Source organism: Pleurodeles waltl, chromosome 9, assembly GCF_031143425.1.
Source record: "Pleurodeles waltl isolate 20211129_DDA chromosome 9, aPleWal1.hap1.20221129, whole genome shotgun sequence".
NCBI lineage: Eukaryota > Metazoa > Chordata > Amphibia > Caudata > Salamandridae > Pleurodeles > Pleurodeles waltl.
Genome location: NC_090448.1, coordinates 472210839 through 472227936, shown reverse-complemented (window position 1 = coordinate 472227936; position 17098 = coordinate 472210839). Strand labels below are relative to the sequence as shown.

The 17098-nt window shown below is 46.5% G+C and overlaps 1 protein-coding gene across 2 annotated transcripts in view; it reads left to right on the top strand.

Moving 5' to 3' along the window:
- The window catches only part of TRAF3 (TNF receptor associated factor 3), a 392193-nt gene that overhangs the window by 303303 nt on the left and 71792 nt on the right, over positions 1-17098 (top strand). For both annotated transcript variants that reach the window (XM_069207300.1, XM_069207301.1), the window contains one exon: positions 15574-15654. In XM_069207300.1, coding sequence (XP_069063401.1) covers positions 15574-15654 — 81 coding nt within the window. The remainder of the gene's footprint in view (positions 1-15573; positions 15655-17098) is intronic.

Here is a 17098-nt window from a genome sequence, read left to right as displayed (position 1 = left end):
TGGTTGAGAAGGGCATAGGTGACTGGAGATTCTGAGCATCACAAGGCAAATCTTTTACTGTAAACGTAGCTGGCCCCTTTCCATTGATTTAGAGAGCAATCGGTGGGACGAATTTGGGGTCCTGGTTGTCCTTCAGGGTATTTGAACTTCCATTTTATAACTATTTTAATGGCAGTGTTTTATGTCTTGCTCAAGATAGAAGAGCTTTAATTTTCTTATGCGATAACTTTCTATTAATTCAATAATATAAGAAGGTTTTAATTTGATAACTAAATATTTCTGTCCGTCGGATGTGTCACGCTTTGTTCCGTCGTCACCTTAGTGAGAACACAGTGTACTTTATATATGAAGGATTTGAAGGAGCAAGTGCTTAATGGAAACGGGGCAGAACAGCAGCTGCACGGCGCATTGTGTCTCTATTGTGTCTCTAAATGTACGTCTTGTGAAACCATTACTAAGAGCATGTTTTCTTGCAATTTTGAAGGAAAGCAGTTGATTCCATGGATAGGAAAATCTACTGATGGCTTTAAAGACCTCCATAACATGTCATCTGCACCGGCTGCAATGCCATTGACTCTAGTTACAGTGTCATTAAGACCCACGAGTAAGTGCTAAGACTGTCACAAATAGCATTAGCAGCCGTTTTAGCGCCATTAAGAGGAGAGCGCAGAGGACACTTGTTCCTCTTTTATCTCCGCACTTAGCTTAGAGCGTTCAGTAACTTCCCAAGCGAAACAGTGTGCAGTGGTTATTATGTGCCAAACAGGCAAAAAGAGCTGTGCGTGATAATCCCACTTTTGTTTACTGAGGTATAAATTGGGTTCAGGACCACACCCCTTACCAAGCACGTTATATGTACCAGGGAGTTTTTGACACCCCCTCTAAAAAAGTACTTCATAGATTCAAAAGACCCAGAGAGTTTCCAGGTGTTTTTGACAGGCTGTCTAAGGTGCCGATTTACAAAGATTCATTGAGTGTTCATGTGCTCAAGAAACGCTAATGCACTCTGTTGATTTACTCTTTTTTCTAGTTAACATACATCGCTGGCGCATGATGTATGCGACTCACAGAAACTAAGAGCATTTTAGCGGCATGACCTATATAGGGAACCAGCACATTACCAAGTGCAAAAGCAAAATATGTCGTATTCATTCGGCAGCTTACCAGAGTGTTTTTTCTACATGAGAGGAACAGTTTACCTTTTACAAAAGAAGCAAGTTAAAAAATATGAACATATCTAGGAAATGTTTCTGACATATGCTAGATTAAAACAGGAGTATCCTAATACCAAGAAAATCAAGCAAATCTTGTGTTGCTCTCATTAGGTCTACTTTTGAGTTGGGATAATGTTGACTATTGTTTGTGCATTGCCACCCATTGGATGCTGACATGTACCTTCCACTTATTTGCAGTGTAGTTGAACGTTTTGCACACATACAGTGTTTTATTTGTAAAATGTTAAGTGGTGGTGGTGCTAAACTATTTCTCAGAAGCTCACACCCGGCCTGCCGAAAGGTGGAGTTGCTGAGTTTCAAGACTGTTCAGTTTTGATTCCACCTCATACCTTTTTCATCAACCGCCCTATAAACCCTGCTCATTTATCCAATCACTTCCTTCTCCCTTTTTCACTGTTGTTCCATCATTCTCTTCCTCATTATTCCCCCCTTTTCTGCCTTTCTTTCTGTTGTGCTGGTTCAGGGTTTAATGATGGAAAAATAAGTTTTGATCCCCACCTACAACTACCCGTTCATACTAAGCACTGCGCACGTAGCTCATACTTGTACACCTAAATTGCACTTCTTTCCTCTTTAGTCTTTTGTAACTAAGATATATCTTGATGTCGCATATTCAAGAACTTTCCACTAAGCTCAAATTGTCACAATAAACACCAACGGCTGGATGTATTGACTTTACCAACGCTTATTCGTGTAGTTATTTAGTTTGGAGTTTTATAAGGTGCTGCACATCTCCTCCCCATCACTTCAGAGAACTGTGGTATTGTGATAAAGTCTGTGTGATCTCTCTGGTACTGGGAAATTAGAGATCATTAAGATATTCTTTGATGGCTAGCCATGATCTGCGAAGAATTCAATGCACGTTTAACTGTAGGCACATTGGAAATTTTTTGTTTTTATGCATTTTCTGAGCTGCAAGTGGTTTGGTTCAGCCTTAAGACTTGGATTAGGGCATGTGATTACCTCAAGCCCTGGACTCCCGATCAGTATGGACATAAAAGATTACAGCATGCATATGGCCAGGTATCGCCAAGGCCTCTTACCACCAAACACCACTCAGCCCCCTCACACCCCCACCCCCAAGCTTTAAAGGAAACCTTAGATACACTTCGCTTTGGGATTAGGGGTTGTAAACCCACCGCCGTATTTTAATATTGACAAGATATTGTTAATCATATTCAAAATTATACGCAGAAACCACAATCATATTCACAAAGTATTTATAGAGTTTTCAAGGGATGCCTAGCCTTAACAGAGTACACTAATACATCCACGTTACTGTCACTAACTAAAATAGTTCATTCCTGTGTACCCAGTGTTGGTGGTTGTGAATGAGATCATGACTGTTTTCCTAGTACCCCAAACTCTGCCCCTCCTTACGCTACGAATCCCAGGGGTAGGATCTCCATCAGGGTTTTCTCATTCCTTCCAAACTGGATTGCTGTGGAGCGGGCCCGCCTGCCTGCGAGGATACCTTCCTCGGGCGCCCCGCCACCCTCAGACTCCACCCCCCCCAGGGCCATTGCTCACTTCAGACCTTCTGTGCACGCACGGGTGGTGGGCCCTAGGGGCCAGATACCCGCAACCGCTTGCAACCCCCTGCGCCACTGTATGTCATCCACACTTCCTAGCCAGCACCCTTTGGATGGTCCAATTAGCTTGTCGCCCAATTTTTGTAGTAAAAAGGTACCCTTTTATATTCCAAGTCATGATCTCACCCTGCCCACCATCACACCTAAAATACGACAAACTATCAAACTACAATTGCCCAATTCCACCCCAAATCGAGTCACCTGAGAAAAAACAAATCGTTAGCATGTACACAGCAATTGAACATTTAGAGCATTTGCATTTAACTGTAAGAAAACTAATTCAGTAGAGACTGATGTCCAACAACGGGGGAGGCGGTGGGTAATTCTTCTTGTGGTCACTGGGGCCCCTTGGTCCGGTCGGCGAGCGCGAGTAAGAGACATGCTCACAGACCGCAGCGGCCTGAATAAGACCGGCCTGTGATGTTGTTGTGCATGACCCCGGAAGCACAAACAGTGCCTCCGGGGCTGCGGACCATTTCAGCCAATCGGCTGTAATTTTGTTGCGGGGTGGGGGCCGGGGAGTCTGCTGCTCCCCGACCCCCACGTTCTGCAGCCCAGCGCCGCCACCATAGCAGGGCCCCCATGATTGGGGTGACCCCGTGCATATGGCCGGGAATCGCCAAGGCCTCTTACCACCAAACACCACTCACACCCCGCCCCCAAAGCTTAAATTAAACCTTAGATACACTTTGCTTTGGGATTAGGGGTCATAAACCCCCGGCCGTATTTTATTATTGACAAGGTATTGTTAATCATAATCAAAATTATATGCAGTAACCACAATCATATTCACAAAGTATTTACAGAGTTTTCAAGGGATGCTCAGACTTAACAGAGTACGCTAATACATCCACATTCCTGTCACTGACTAAAACAGTTTGTTCCTGCGTACCCAATGTTGGTGGTTGTGAATGAGATCATGACTGTTTTCCTAGTACCCAAAACCCATCATCATGGTGTTCTCATACCTTCCAAACTGGATTGCTGTGGAGGGGGCCCGCCTTCCCGCTAGGATACCTACTTCGGGCCCACCACCGCCCTCAGACTGCACCCCTCCCAAAGGGCCAGTGCTCGCTTCAGACCTTCTGCACATGCCCAGGTGGTTGGCCCTAGGGGCCAGATGCCAGCGACCGCTCGCAACCCCGTGCCCCTGTATGTCATCCTCACTTCCCAGCCAGCACCCCTTGGAGGGTCCAATTAGCTTGTCACCCAATTTTTGTAGTAAAATGTTACCCATTTATATTCCCAGTCATGATCTCACCCCGCCACAGGCCCACATCATTGACCAACGATGTGGCCTTTCCCCCCAGCAGAGGTCATTTACGCTGAAATATCCAGGCAAATATATTCTCTAGCCGACTCGCAAAAGATGGACTCCATCCTGCAGGAAAAACCTGTCTCCTTTAATGCAGCCATGTGAGACCACAGCCAACCTCGGAGTCCGAAACAACTTGGCCAATTTGCTATTGATTCTTTTCACTGAGTCATTGAGGGCTTTTACTGAGAGCCTACCCCTCCACAGAGTACAAGGGATCATGTTCAACCAGACAAGGACTGCCTGAGGGAATTTTTTGGCCAGCTATCCATTTTCCGATATTACCAGCTCAAACAGCCGCCGGTGCCCTAGAGAAACCAGATCATTACCCCCAAGGTGCAGCACAATGATGTCTGCTGACGAGTAGCCTGAGGGGAGCATTGAATCCAGAAATGTCCTTAATTGAGTGAGTCGCAGCCCGCCTCGGCCAAAGAAAGAGATACGGAAACCTGCCTTTGATGCGCGTGACGCAAAGACACTCCTTGAAAATAGTTCACCTGCACATCGGACATGGGAATGTCCGATTACCCACACCTTGATGACACAAGCAACTCCTGCGTGCACCGGAGTCTTCAGGACCGTCAAACACTTGTTGCGAGCATCTACAAAGAGTACAAAGAAAGCAAGGCATCAAGGACATGAACTCAGCATATGCAGTCTCACATATCGCTTGTAGCAATCTGAGGACCACCTTCCAATTCTCTTAACCACTGCTCCAGGAAATCACATTGCCACAGCTGCCGTAGCTGCCCCTATCCTAAAGGAGTTAATGCCAAAATCTGAGGCATCCAACCCCACTGCTAGAAAGGAGCACTTGAGCACCTGTGAGAATTAGTACCTAGTAAGTGGCGTGCCGTCCGCATGTACCAAAACCGCACCAGTCTCCCCCGCAGCACGCTGCGTTAGGAAGACCTCTAAGTTCTGTATAGGGCAACACACGCTACCTAGGGCACTATGCAATAGAATGTGGTCCCCCTTCACATCTTGATCCGTCTTAGAGTGGGGAACGGTGACCACCAGACCCCTCTGGCCAATGAATATCTGCCAAATGCAGTCTCCCAGAGGTGTCCGTTTTATTGCGCGTTACCATTTCACTCAATCTAATAGCCCCATAAAAAGCAAGGGTAGAGGCTGACTTAAAAAAGCTGACCTCCCAAGGAGAAGTACAAACGCGATCTAAAACGACTAGCAAGGCCCCTAACTTTGCCAAATATATGGGCCGCCTAGAGTCCAGCTTAGAGCCCTGAATGCGCTGCATCACTTGAGGGCCCTTTTAACCATAAGTGATTTTGTACCGTCGGGCACCCCCCACAGTTGCGCAAAGAAAGAAATAGCAGCAGAGTGACGCCTGGTCCGTGCAATTGACTTCCCCTCAGCCCTCAAAAACTCTAAAAATGCCAAGATTGAAGACGGATCAAAACAAGCAGGCGATACCCCCCACCCCTGAAATTAATATATGCTGCAAATGCTCCCAGATAAGCCTTCTGTGTTCTGGGTGCTAAGCTGGCTGCTCAAAGTCCGGTATTCCTTCGCACTAATTTGACACAGATGTTCTGGAAAGGGCGTTGGGAACTCCTCCGCTCCAGGGAGGTGAGACCTGAAAACCCACATCTTAATACGAGTGAGTACGTCAGCAGCGTTATTCAACACACCAGGTACATGTTTAGCTCTGAAGGTGGCATTCAACCTTAAACACAGTAATACTATCTCTTTCAGCTGCCTTAGGATCATCTTGCACCTAGCTGTTTGCTGGTTAATGCACTCAACCACTGACATGTTATCTGATCAGAAAATCACAGACTGATTCTGAAATCTCTCTGGCCAAATCGACAAAGCCACTAAAATTGGGAATAGTTCCAAGAAACCAATATTAGCTACCAGGCCCTCCTGGACCCAGTGTAAGGGCCATTGCTGAGTGCACCATGCTTTACCAAATATAGCCCCAAAGCCTTCACTGCCAGCTGTGCCTGTGAAAAGGCCCAATTCCTATTGGATCTAGGCGGACTGGGCCACATGTAGAAAGGTTTCCCAAATCCTCATATCTTGTTTGACTTCGTTGGAAAGCTTGATGTGATGATGCTTGACTTTCAACCCTGACGTGGCCTGAGCAATTGACCGAGAAAAGGGGCGCACCATGGGTATGATTCGCAGCACAAAGTTGAGCTGTCCGACCAAGCACTGCAACTGATGAAGTGCCATCTTCTGCGCCCTCAAGCAAGACCACAACGCATGTGAGAAAGATACCACCTTCTCCCAAGGCAATCTAGACACACCTGCCGCTGAATCCAACTCTAGCCCCTGGAATTCAATTGCAGGATAGGGGCCCACCATCTTTCCTTCCGCAAGCGGAACCCTGAACTCCCTCATGAGTTTTTTAAAAACATCCAGTGCACCAGCACATTGATTAGAACCAGCAGGACACAGGAAAATGAAATCATCCAAGTAGTGTAGAACCCATCTATGCCGCGTCATGTCCCTAAACACCCACTCCAAAAAGATGCTAAACTTCTCCAAATATGAACATGACACAGAGCAGCCCATAGGCATACACCTATCAAAGGAATACTTTCCTTCCCACTGGAAACCCAACAGATGGAAGTCTTTGGGATGCACCGGCAACAACCGAAATGCGTATTCTATGTCAGATTTTGCCATCAAAGCCCCATGCCCCAACTCCTGTAGCATTTGATCCAAAGAAGCATACCTAACCGAACACAATGCCCCATCAATGACTTAATTCACTGAATGCCCCTTTGGAGCGGACAAATTGTGAATCAGTCTGAACTCCCCTCGTGCTTTCTTGGGGACTACCCCTAAAGGAGAACAAACAAACCCCTGCATGGGAATTTCATCAAAAGATCCTGCCACCCGCCCCAAATCCAGTTCCTTTTTTATTTTTTTACTTGCCACCCTTGGGTTGGAGCACAGAGACAGCTGATTCTTACAATGGGGCGAGCCAACATAGTCCTGAGCCGGTATTCTGAAACCGTCCTTAAAGCCCAAATACAACACCTGCGCAGCTGCTTGGTTGGGGTAAACATTAAGCCAAGGGACCATAGGCAATAGATTAACGGGGGACGAAGCCTTAACAAGAAAGGATACCATGTGACCCGCGCACACCAAATCGTCAGTCTTGTTTCTTGGCACCTTTATCGCATGATTTTTTAAAACACTTGAATTTGGGGTGGGAGGCCTGGCCACAAAAGGAACAGCAGTGTTTAAAACGGAATGTACCGGGGACCACGAGCAAGTGTGCCTGTTGAAATCCCAGCAGGCTCCCCTCTTGGCCCCAGCCCCCCTGAGGGTCCTGAGCCCGTCCCTGTAGCCCCACGAAAGGGCTGGTGACCCGGCCCCCGAGTGCGATTGGTATAATGCAACATAGTGATTATGTGTATCTGATCCCATCCCAATGAGGGCTTATATGCCTTGATTCTCCTGAATTCCTTATCGTATTCTTTCCCTGCTGTGCCTCCATATTCATTGTGCGCCCCCAAGATCCTGTTCTGATAGCAAGCTAACTGAGCACCTAAGTCACTGAAACGTTCCACTAGAATGGCCTGATAAATGGAGAAGGCTCTCACCCAGTTGGACAAAGACTCCCCCACCCTCCTCCTTTGGGGCCCATGCCCACACTCACTTGAATGCGCGCACTCTTTGCAACGCCTCATTTCCTCCTTATCAGCTTTGTCGGCCAGTAAATCAAAGATATCGATGTAAGCCCCCGTTCCAAATCTTCTCCCTCAACTGGTACTTGTAGCCCTAACTGTTCATTCTCAGAGCAAATATCCCCCAAGTCCGTAAAGGGAGAAGCGTGACCAGTGCCTGCACTTGAGGTTCCCCGGGCCTCCGAAGACGTTGCTGTAGAGGTCACCGTCGCTGGAGAATTAACTGATTGTTGTGCAGGCGCGCCGGACGCAGGAGTAACCGGTTGTGCCATGGACACCTTAGCAGAAGTCAACTGGTCCCCCCCTGTAGGGATTGAGGACAAGGAGCTTGCCCTCTGCACCCATGCTAGTGTTTGACTCTGGCCCTTTCCCCTCAGACCCCTGGTCACTCTTTGCAGTGCCCAACCTGGAAACCAAACATCGAGCCTGTTCCCTACCGTCTCCCTCGTTAGCCCCTGACAATGGGCCCCCCACTATATTGGTGGACAGCAATCCTACCTCAGACAGCCATGGCAACACCGATGCCAAATGCCCCACAAGATCCTGCTGACTGGTCTCCCCCTCACCAGACGCCCCAGTGTCCCTACCCGCGACTGTGTTCTGTGGTCCGACCACAACGCCCCCAGTTTGCACTGTCGACTGACCCAAGCCCCCACTCCAGGGTTGCCCCGCACCCACAACTGGGGATGCACTAACCTCAGACTGCATCAGTGGTAGATTGACGCCATCCCCAACCTGCGCAGGTGTGGCCTCCGTTCGCCCTTCCCACAGCGCCCTTATTTTTCCTCTGCCTCTTCGGAGCTGGGGGGAACGCCTCACTAGATGGTATTCCTGCCCGCTGGGGCCCTTTCTCCTTAATACACGCCCCCTCCCCTGAAGAAGATGTCTGCGCCTTCAAGGATGCTATGGCCTGGTCCATAGCGTCTATTCTAAGCATCTGCGCCTCAAGGAGCTCCTCCATTCACGATTGTTTCTCAGCCATGGCCCAAAAACACACATGGCAACCCCCCACGGAACACTAAATTGGGCAAACCAATAAATAGGCCCCTAAAAACCCCCCCAAAACAGGAAATCAACTTCCTTCCCCTATGGGACTCCCCCTGGCAAAACACACCTAATCTAAGGGCCCCCTTACCCTCAACTACAAATGTAACCCCCCCCACTGGAACATGTATGGGTCCCCCTACTCTCAACCCCTCTTTTTTAGGGCCCCGCCCTATCTAGCAGGAAAAAACAGTGCCACTAGCGATTCCCACACAAAATTGGCCAGGAGGCCGCTCACCTAGTAGCCCAGGAACCCCACAGGAGCCACCACTGAGAATAACTCGGGTCAGTTGAGCTTATCTCAAACCCGTACGGCCCCCGTGAGGCTTGTTGGGCTACTTGCGTCGACCTCCTCGTGTGCGTTCTTCGCAGTGCAGAACCTAAAAATAAATGAAAGGAAAACAAAAACAAAGGGACTCTGGTTCTCGTGGTCACTGGGGCCTCCTGGTCCGGTCGACGAGTATGAGTAAGAGACGCGCTCCCCGACCGAGGCTGCCTTATTAAGGCCGTCCCCGTGACGTCATTGTTGTGCGCGACCCTGGAAGCACAAACAGTGCCTCCGGGGCTGCAAACCATTTCAGCCAATTGGCTGGACTTTTGTTTTGGGCGGGGAGCGGGGAGCGGAGAGCCTGCCGCTCCCCAACCCCCACCCCCATGTTCTCTGGCCCTGTGCTGCCGCCATAAGTGGAGCCCCCCTGATTGGGTGGCCATGTGCATACGTTCTTATTCCAATTGCTGTGTAAATCTGTATTTTGTGCCTGCATCTGGATTCCGAGTTTTGTGGTCTGTACCGCACATCTGCTGTTTTTCCCAGGCACATTCCAATAGGATAAACCTAGAGCAATATATTTGAAGGAAAATATTCCAAAAGATGCAAACGCTGTGGTAATCAGGCGTACACACTGAGATGCCACATACTATGCCTCATTTTAGTTTACAGAAATTGGAATGGGTGGGTAACACCTCACCCAGTAAATATTGCACTCTGCAGTATTGGCGTTTACCAGATGCGGTAGTCCCATCCAATTACTGGGATACCTTGAATGAGTCCTTTGTGTAGTGCTGAAAAAGCAGGACTAGTTGAGAGCCACTGTTCTGACATTTGGTTTATTGACATTTATTTATACTATTGTGTGAATGAATAAGGCCAGGAACTTGCTGCACCTAATCACTACTCCACTCTACGTGTTACGTTGCCATGGTTAAAACAAGCGGGCCATGGAACCACATTGCTTGGGATGAAGTACCGCTTTGAACTGGGTTCTTGTTGCAGCTTTAACGTCCTAGTGTGTCCCTTAGCTTGAAGCGGATGTGTAGCCACACATCATACCCTTTTCTTTCCTTTTTCAGCAATGGAGATGTTCCCTAATCACATCCCTAAAGTTAGATGCCGACACTTATTTACAGGGCTCTCTCTGTGTAGACCTTCATGCTAAAAGGAGGAGGCCGGGATTAATTTTCGAGACGGGTGGAGTTGAGCTTGTCTGAGCCCAGGCATTGCTATGTGCTTGCCTAATGGAGTCAGCATGCCTGGATGCCCCCTCTGGAGTAATGTTATTGCTCTCTTGCTCTCTGGTCTCCTCTCTGTCTGCCAGTCTGTCTGCCTCTACCTCTCGTTAGCAGGCAGAATATAACATGCGCTGAAGTGACTACCACTGATGGATAATGGCTAGCGTTCCAAGAACATTTTAGGGAAGCAATTTTTGACTTTTTCCTTTTTTGAGCAGAAGTGCTTTTCCATCGGTCTGTTTTTATAATCTCCATTGACATTCGTAGAGATGGTTAACTTTATTTACAGGAGCCCTGTGGAGTAAAGAAACGGTCGTGTTTGTGAACTCAAAATATCTTCTCCTCCAGTATTTCAGACAAATGAAGGAAATCTTAATGGGAAGGATAAAAAAAATCATAATTGAGTGTAGTATTCAGCATATAGAAGAGCCTTAATGGGCATTTGAATGGCACGGTTGGTGGGCGTATGGCCAAAACGCAGACTTTCTTTGGTTGAACCTGTACACATTTATTTATTCATTGAGTGAACTTTGCACATTTCTTTGACCTGTACGTCAAAACACGCATCCCAGCACCATCAAAATCCTGACCTTTCGTCATCAAACGTTTTCTGAAACTGAACTGTGCGTGTGTGTACTAAGTAAGCGTGTATAGCCCACTCCTTTCATATTCTGTGGTGCCCACACCCCCTTCACAGCCATTAACATTTCTTCTGTCTCTTTGCCTGTTGATTCCTTTTGTCCTCTGTGCCATGTTTGACGTGTTTAAATAAGCTTGGACTTGTTTGACCTCTTGAGCAAAAACATGAATTGATTTTCAGCCAGAGGTGAAAGCCACTCGATGCCTTTGTCTATTAATGTCTTTCTATAAACTACTTAAAATACAATTTTATGATACAGCTAAAGAAATTAGCTATTTGGGGACTTGTACTATATTAATTTTGCTCTAATGGATCATCCCAATGGTCACTCCCGTTCTAACCTTTACACGTCCCTATGTAAATGTAATAGGTAACTTGAATTTATAGTTTGTATTTTGCCTCTGTATCATAATCACTAAGTCACACAATTTGGATCACACTCTATATGTTTACCATCTGATCTTTTAATGGCTTTATATAATGGGTTCCTGTTGCTGTGTACAGCATCCTTGTTGAAACACACTCAATAAATAAAGTTTTTTGCATTGTGTATTACCGCATAGTCAGATTCTGTTTTGGTCGGTTCTCAGTAAGTTACAGTGAGCACATGCAAATTTCTCCCCTAAAAAAACTTTGAAAATGGCAACTCTTATTACAACTGGAACTAAGGTGGGCACACAAAAGCTATTTTAATAGTATAATTCACTTAGTTTGTAAACATCTAGTTAAAAAATAATGATAGAAAGGAATTGTTTGGAAAATCTAATTTTCCATTTACAATGTAATATTTTTTAAACACTTAGGGCCTGATTACGACCTTAGCAGAAGGGATACTCTGCCACGGATATCCTGTCTGCCGTATTACAATATATCCTATGGAACTTGTAAAACGGCGGGCGGGATATCCATCACGTTTGTGACGGAGTATTCCATCCGCCAAGATTGTAATCAGGCCCTCTGTCTGAACTGCATTTTGGCGGGAAACCCTGTGCTTTTAATATTATTAAGGCAATGTCCCGTCACCCCTTTTGCATCCGGCTACTTCTCCTTCCTGATCCCTTCGTCCCACCCCTTCCTTCAGGTATGTTAACTGTGAAACTGATTCTGTATTTGAGTTTTTCCTTTCCCTTTATTATTTTCCGAACATTTTGTCTACTGCTTTATCTATGTTATCATTTTTTATTAATTTGATTGTTGAGCCATTCCATTCAAATATGATGGTTTTCAGCCCACATTTAAGGTTTTGCCTACAAAAGCTGTCTCTTGCTGAAGAACTATTGTCTATAATACATCAAGTGGGCTATGTATCCGCCCCTTGCTCATGACTGGATGGTTTACCATTCTTACTCAGTTCTCTGTTCCTTATTTGCTGGCATTCCTCCCTATACTTGTATATGTCCCTCCCTGGAGAATTTCTTCTTTATCTTGATTTGGATTGGCTTATTGTTTCACTGCTGACTTGTGGGACTGTCTTTTTAACACTCCACCGATACACACATAGAGGGTCATTCTGACCCTGGCGGCCGGTGGCCGCCAGGGCCACCGACCACGGGAGCACCGCCAACAGGCTGGCGGTGCTCCAATGAGCATTCTGACTGCGGCGGTTCAGCCGCGGTCAGAAGCGGAAAGTCAGCGGTCTCCCGCTGACTTTCCGCTGCTCTTTGGAATCCTCCATGGCTGCGGAGCGCGCTCCGCAGCCATGAGGATTCTGACCCCCCCTACCGCCATCCAGTTCATGGCGGGAAAGCCGCCATGAACAGGATGGCGGTAGGGGGGGTCGCGGGGCCCCCGTAAGAGGGCCCCGAAAAGTATTTCAGTGTCTGCCTTGCAGACACTGAAATACGCGACGGGTGCCACTGCACCCGTCGCACCTTCCCACTCCGCCGGCTCGATTACGAGCCGGCATCCTCGTGGGAAGGTCGTTTTCCCCTGGGCTGGCGGGCGGTTTTACTGGAACCGCCCGCCAGCCCAGGGGAAAACTTGTAATACCCGCCGCGGTCTTTTGACCGCGGCGCGGTAATTTGGAGGGCGGGATCCTGGCGGGCGGCCTCCGCCGCCCGCCAGGGTCATAATGAGGCCCATAGTGTTGTTATATGCAGATGATGCTTTGGTGTATGTCTGCTCCCCAGTGGAGGCGATTCCTCGCCTGCTGCAACTACTGACCTCGTTCGGCGAGGTCTCTGGTCTTTATGTCAATAAACACAAATCTCTATTGTTTCCATTAAGGGGACTGACGGGGCGATCTCAGGCCCAATTGCCGTCAGTGGGTTTCACCTGGGAGATAGGGAGGTTTTGTTATCTGGGGATCTGGGTCACACACACAGAGGCAGAACATAAGCTAAGAAATGTGGATAGGGTACTAGAGGGACTTGAAAGCTCTGTAGTTTTTTGGAACACACTCCCGCTGTCCATGATAGGCAGGTTACTGATAGCGAAGATGGTCTTCCTCCCACAGTGCTTATATTTGGTTTAAAACTCCCTGTACCCGCTTGAAGCCTGATTCTTTCAACAGTTGGACACACTAATGGTGTCCCTGATATGTGCAGGTAAATGTGGCAGGGTGGCATTCGACATCCTTAAAAGGGATTTGGAGGAGGGGGGCCTTGCCATGCCAAATATGCAACTTTACTACTATGCAGCTCATCTGCAACATGCTGCGCGGTAGCTAACCAACACAGACAATTGGGAGAAGAGACTCCTGGGAATCCAGCATGGGGGATACACATTGCCCAGAATATTGATGCATGGAGGTCGGTCGGAACAACCTCTCTCTTGCCTGGTCAGACAATGGCTGGGATCTGGGTGAAGGTGGTAACAAAGGTTATTGGGGTGGCTCCATTTTCTAGGGAGTTATGATTTTGGGACTTAGAGGCCTTTAGAGTGATGGATGTTGACATGTCCATGGAGTGATGGAGGGCAGGGTGATGTCAGCTAGTGGGAGACTTATATCCTGGTGCAAGGTTTATCTCCTTTTCAGATGGTGGGAAGCGTTTGGGGCGTTTCTTCTTTATGCCATGGCTTGAGAGAGTGGCGCAGGAGCTCTGGGTGATTTGTCCGGAGGCCCACAAAATCCTCAGCAGTCCTTAACAGTCTGCTGACATGGGGGAGTGGAGACATCTAATTACATTGTTCTATAGGGCACTTCGGGAGGAAGGGAAGAAGCGGCCCGTTCCAGCACATGGTGCCTGGGAGAGGGAACTTGGGGTTCTGTTTGAGGATGCTGACTGGGATATGACTACAACACAAGTCCGTTTGATCGCCTGCAACAACAGATTTAAATTACTACACTTTAATTTTCTACACTGCACATACATAGCACCTCAAAAGCTAAACAAAATGGATTCCTCTAAAAAAGCTAAATGCCCCCGGTGTGGGACCATAAATGCCACCCTTTTACATTTAGCCTGGGAATGTACTGCGATCCTCTCTTTTTGGCTATAGGTGATACCTCTTATATGGGAGGCCAAAGGGATAGAGATTCCTTTCTCACCCACAACTGGATTCCTGGGAGTAGTGAGGAAGCCCAGAGGGTGTAAGATCCCTCACAGGCGTGTGCTATTAGCTTCACTCATAGCGAAACGCAGGCTAGCAATTAGGTGGATAGGAAACAGGGCCCCATTGGTAGATGAGTGGATGCAGGACCTCCTGGAGTGGGGAGTGGGAGAAGAGCAACATATGCGTTTGGCTCGCACAGATGATAAAGCACCTGCTGAGATAATGCTCTGGTCCCACTTGAAAAATTCACGAATGAGGACACTGGGGAAGAGGGACAGACCCAGGCTCACATTTCCGCGGGTTATTGGGTGACTGGGCAGGTGGAGTATCATGGAGATACTTGTGGTGACTCTAGAATTTCAGCTCACAGATCTGGTCTAATTGTTACTGATCTCTTGTAATATCTGATGGATTTCACCTCTGATTAATATGTTATGTGACAGGTCCCTCTGGAGCGCACACTCGGAATAAGATTCTACTGATGAAAATTGTAATGCTGCAACTCGAGCACTGATTGTTTTGACTGCTTTAGTTGTGCATCTTGAAAAATATTAATAAAAAAACACTCCAGGGATAGTTCATGTTTTCCTTGGTCTGTCCCCCATCCACTTGTTCCTCTTCACCTCCTCGTGCCGCTGCTCCCTCTTTCGGCTTTCTCCCCTCCCCCATCGTTACCCTGTTTCACTTTTGTTTTATGACCCTTAATATATATATATATATATATCGTAGCTAATTCCAATGCAAGGAATCATTTTAAAGGCGGGAGACCTCTATTGGTTTTGTCGGTGCTTATTCAGATGGGTTAAGAAGCAGGGTTTGCAGGAGCAGCCTGTGGTGGCACTTCTGTTTCTTTAACCAGTCCCACTGCTTTAGGCTTTAAGTAAAGCATGCACACAAACTTAGTACCTTTTCTTAAATGTGTCAATTGAAAGCAATAAGGGGAGATGCTCATATTTTCAATGTGCTTATATTTATAAAATGTAGACTTTTGATATTTTCATTTTTATTTTGTGTAACAAATTAGATCTTTAGCTCGAATTATTGATCAGTCAGTAATGCAGATTTTTTTTCTTCTCAGAAACATGAAGAAATGGAGTGCCCGTCTGTCGTTGTCGCTTGTCCTCATAAATGTAGTGTTAAAACGCTTTTGAGAAGTGAGGTAAGAATTTGTGCCAAAGTCACAACAAAGATATCCGATTGTACAACTTACTAAATATACATTTGAGCTATTTTTTTAATAAAGGTCTGTTCCAGATTATTAGTGACATATTAAACACATGCACATCCTTGCCCTTTTGCTTGTCAAATCTGGACTCCATTACTTACTTTTCTCGTTATATAAAATGGCAATTTTGACCAGATTAAGATAATGATGCAGTTTAAAAAAAATATTGATGCGTTTTCTCATTGTGCAGCAATAACGTGGAAATGCACAAATTGTTTTCAACAAAATGATTGTGGCTAATCTTAATGCACAAAATTATTTAGGTTTGCGGAATGAGGCCTACCCTTTTCGCCTACTGCTGCTTCATAAAGGCTCGACCTTTCTTGCTCTAATTAAGTAATGGATACTGATAAAGTATGGAGAATTTTTTTCACTGTAATTCCAGTCCATGCCATAAATTGCGATAACTATACAATGTTGCCAACTTTATAACTGTTCTCTTTTGAAGTGATCTTCAAATCTGCCAACTGACAGTGCTGCAGTATGTCACATGGTATGGGCTCCTTCCACATTGTCACCCAGTCACGAGCTTTTATAATACTGTGGTAGACGCGTCTTGGAAACCTCTGCAGAGAGCGTGTTTCCAACTCAGTGTGTGGAGGCTGGGTACAGTTGATCTCCTTTACAGCTAATCTCCCAATTTCAAGGAAAACAGGCCCGATTTACAAAGAGTTTGCAGTGAATAGGTGTGAATTATTGTTGCGTTACTCATGGTTTCTCAGTGAATTCCAGGAGTAAATCCTGGAACACCACAAGGGTTGGACACAGCAAAATCTTTGTGAATCCTTTGAACAGACAGGGGTTAATAAAATGGGGAAGAAGGGAGACCTTCAAACTATTTAACTGGAGGGGTCTGTGATAACATCTAGCCCTAAGCTTTTGAATAAATGGGGGTGTAACGGGTTCAGACAGAGGAGACACAGATAAGTGGTCGAGAAAAGAGTTTATTGTTATTCAAGATTCTTTTCCTAAAGTATTTATGTGGTAAGTTATCACAGTTTAAGGGAAAGAAAATGGGTAAGTCCCTCAAAAGAAAAGTTCATTGAGTCTTCTTATGACCAAGTGGGTTCGCTCTCATCTGTCGGTTTTCTCTCTTCTCAATCTCCCTCGTTTCTTTTCATACAGACCCTTGGGAACAGTAGGCGAGGTTATTGAGATACTGCCTTTTTATACTGTTGTGCAACGCTTCACCATTCATCAATAGTGTCTAACATGAGCTTCACTTAGTGTTTTTGTTTTCATGTGGCTATTTAAAGTGACTCTGACTATGTTGCCCCCTCCACACTAGGATCTCCCTGTGCACTCTACCATTCTTTTGATGAGCAAATCACTGCCTGCCTGGAGCCACAGCCCTCGCTTCAGGCCGCATCTGGGGGGA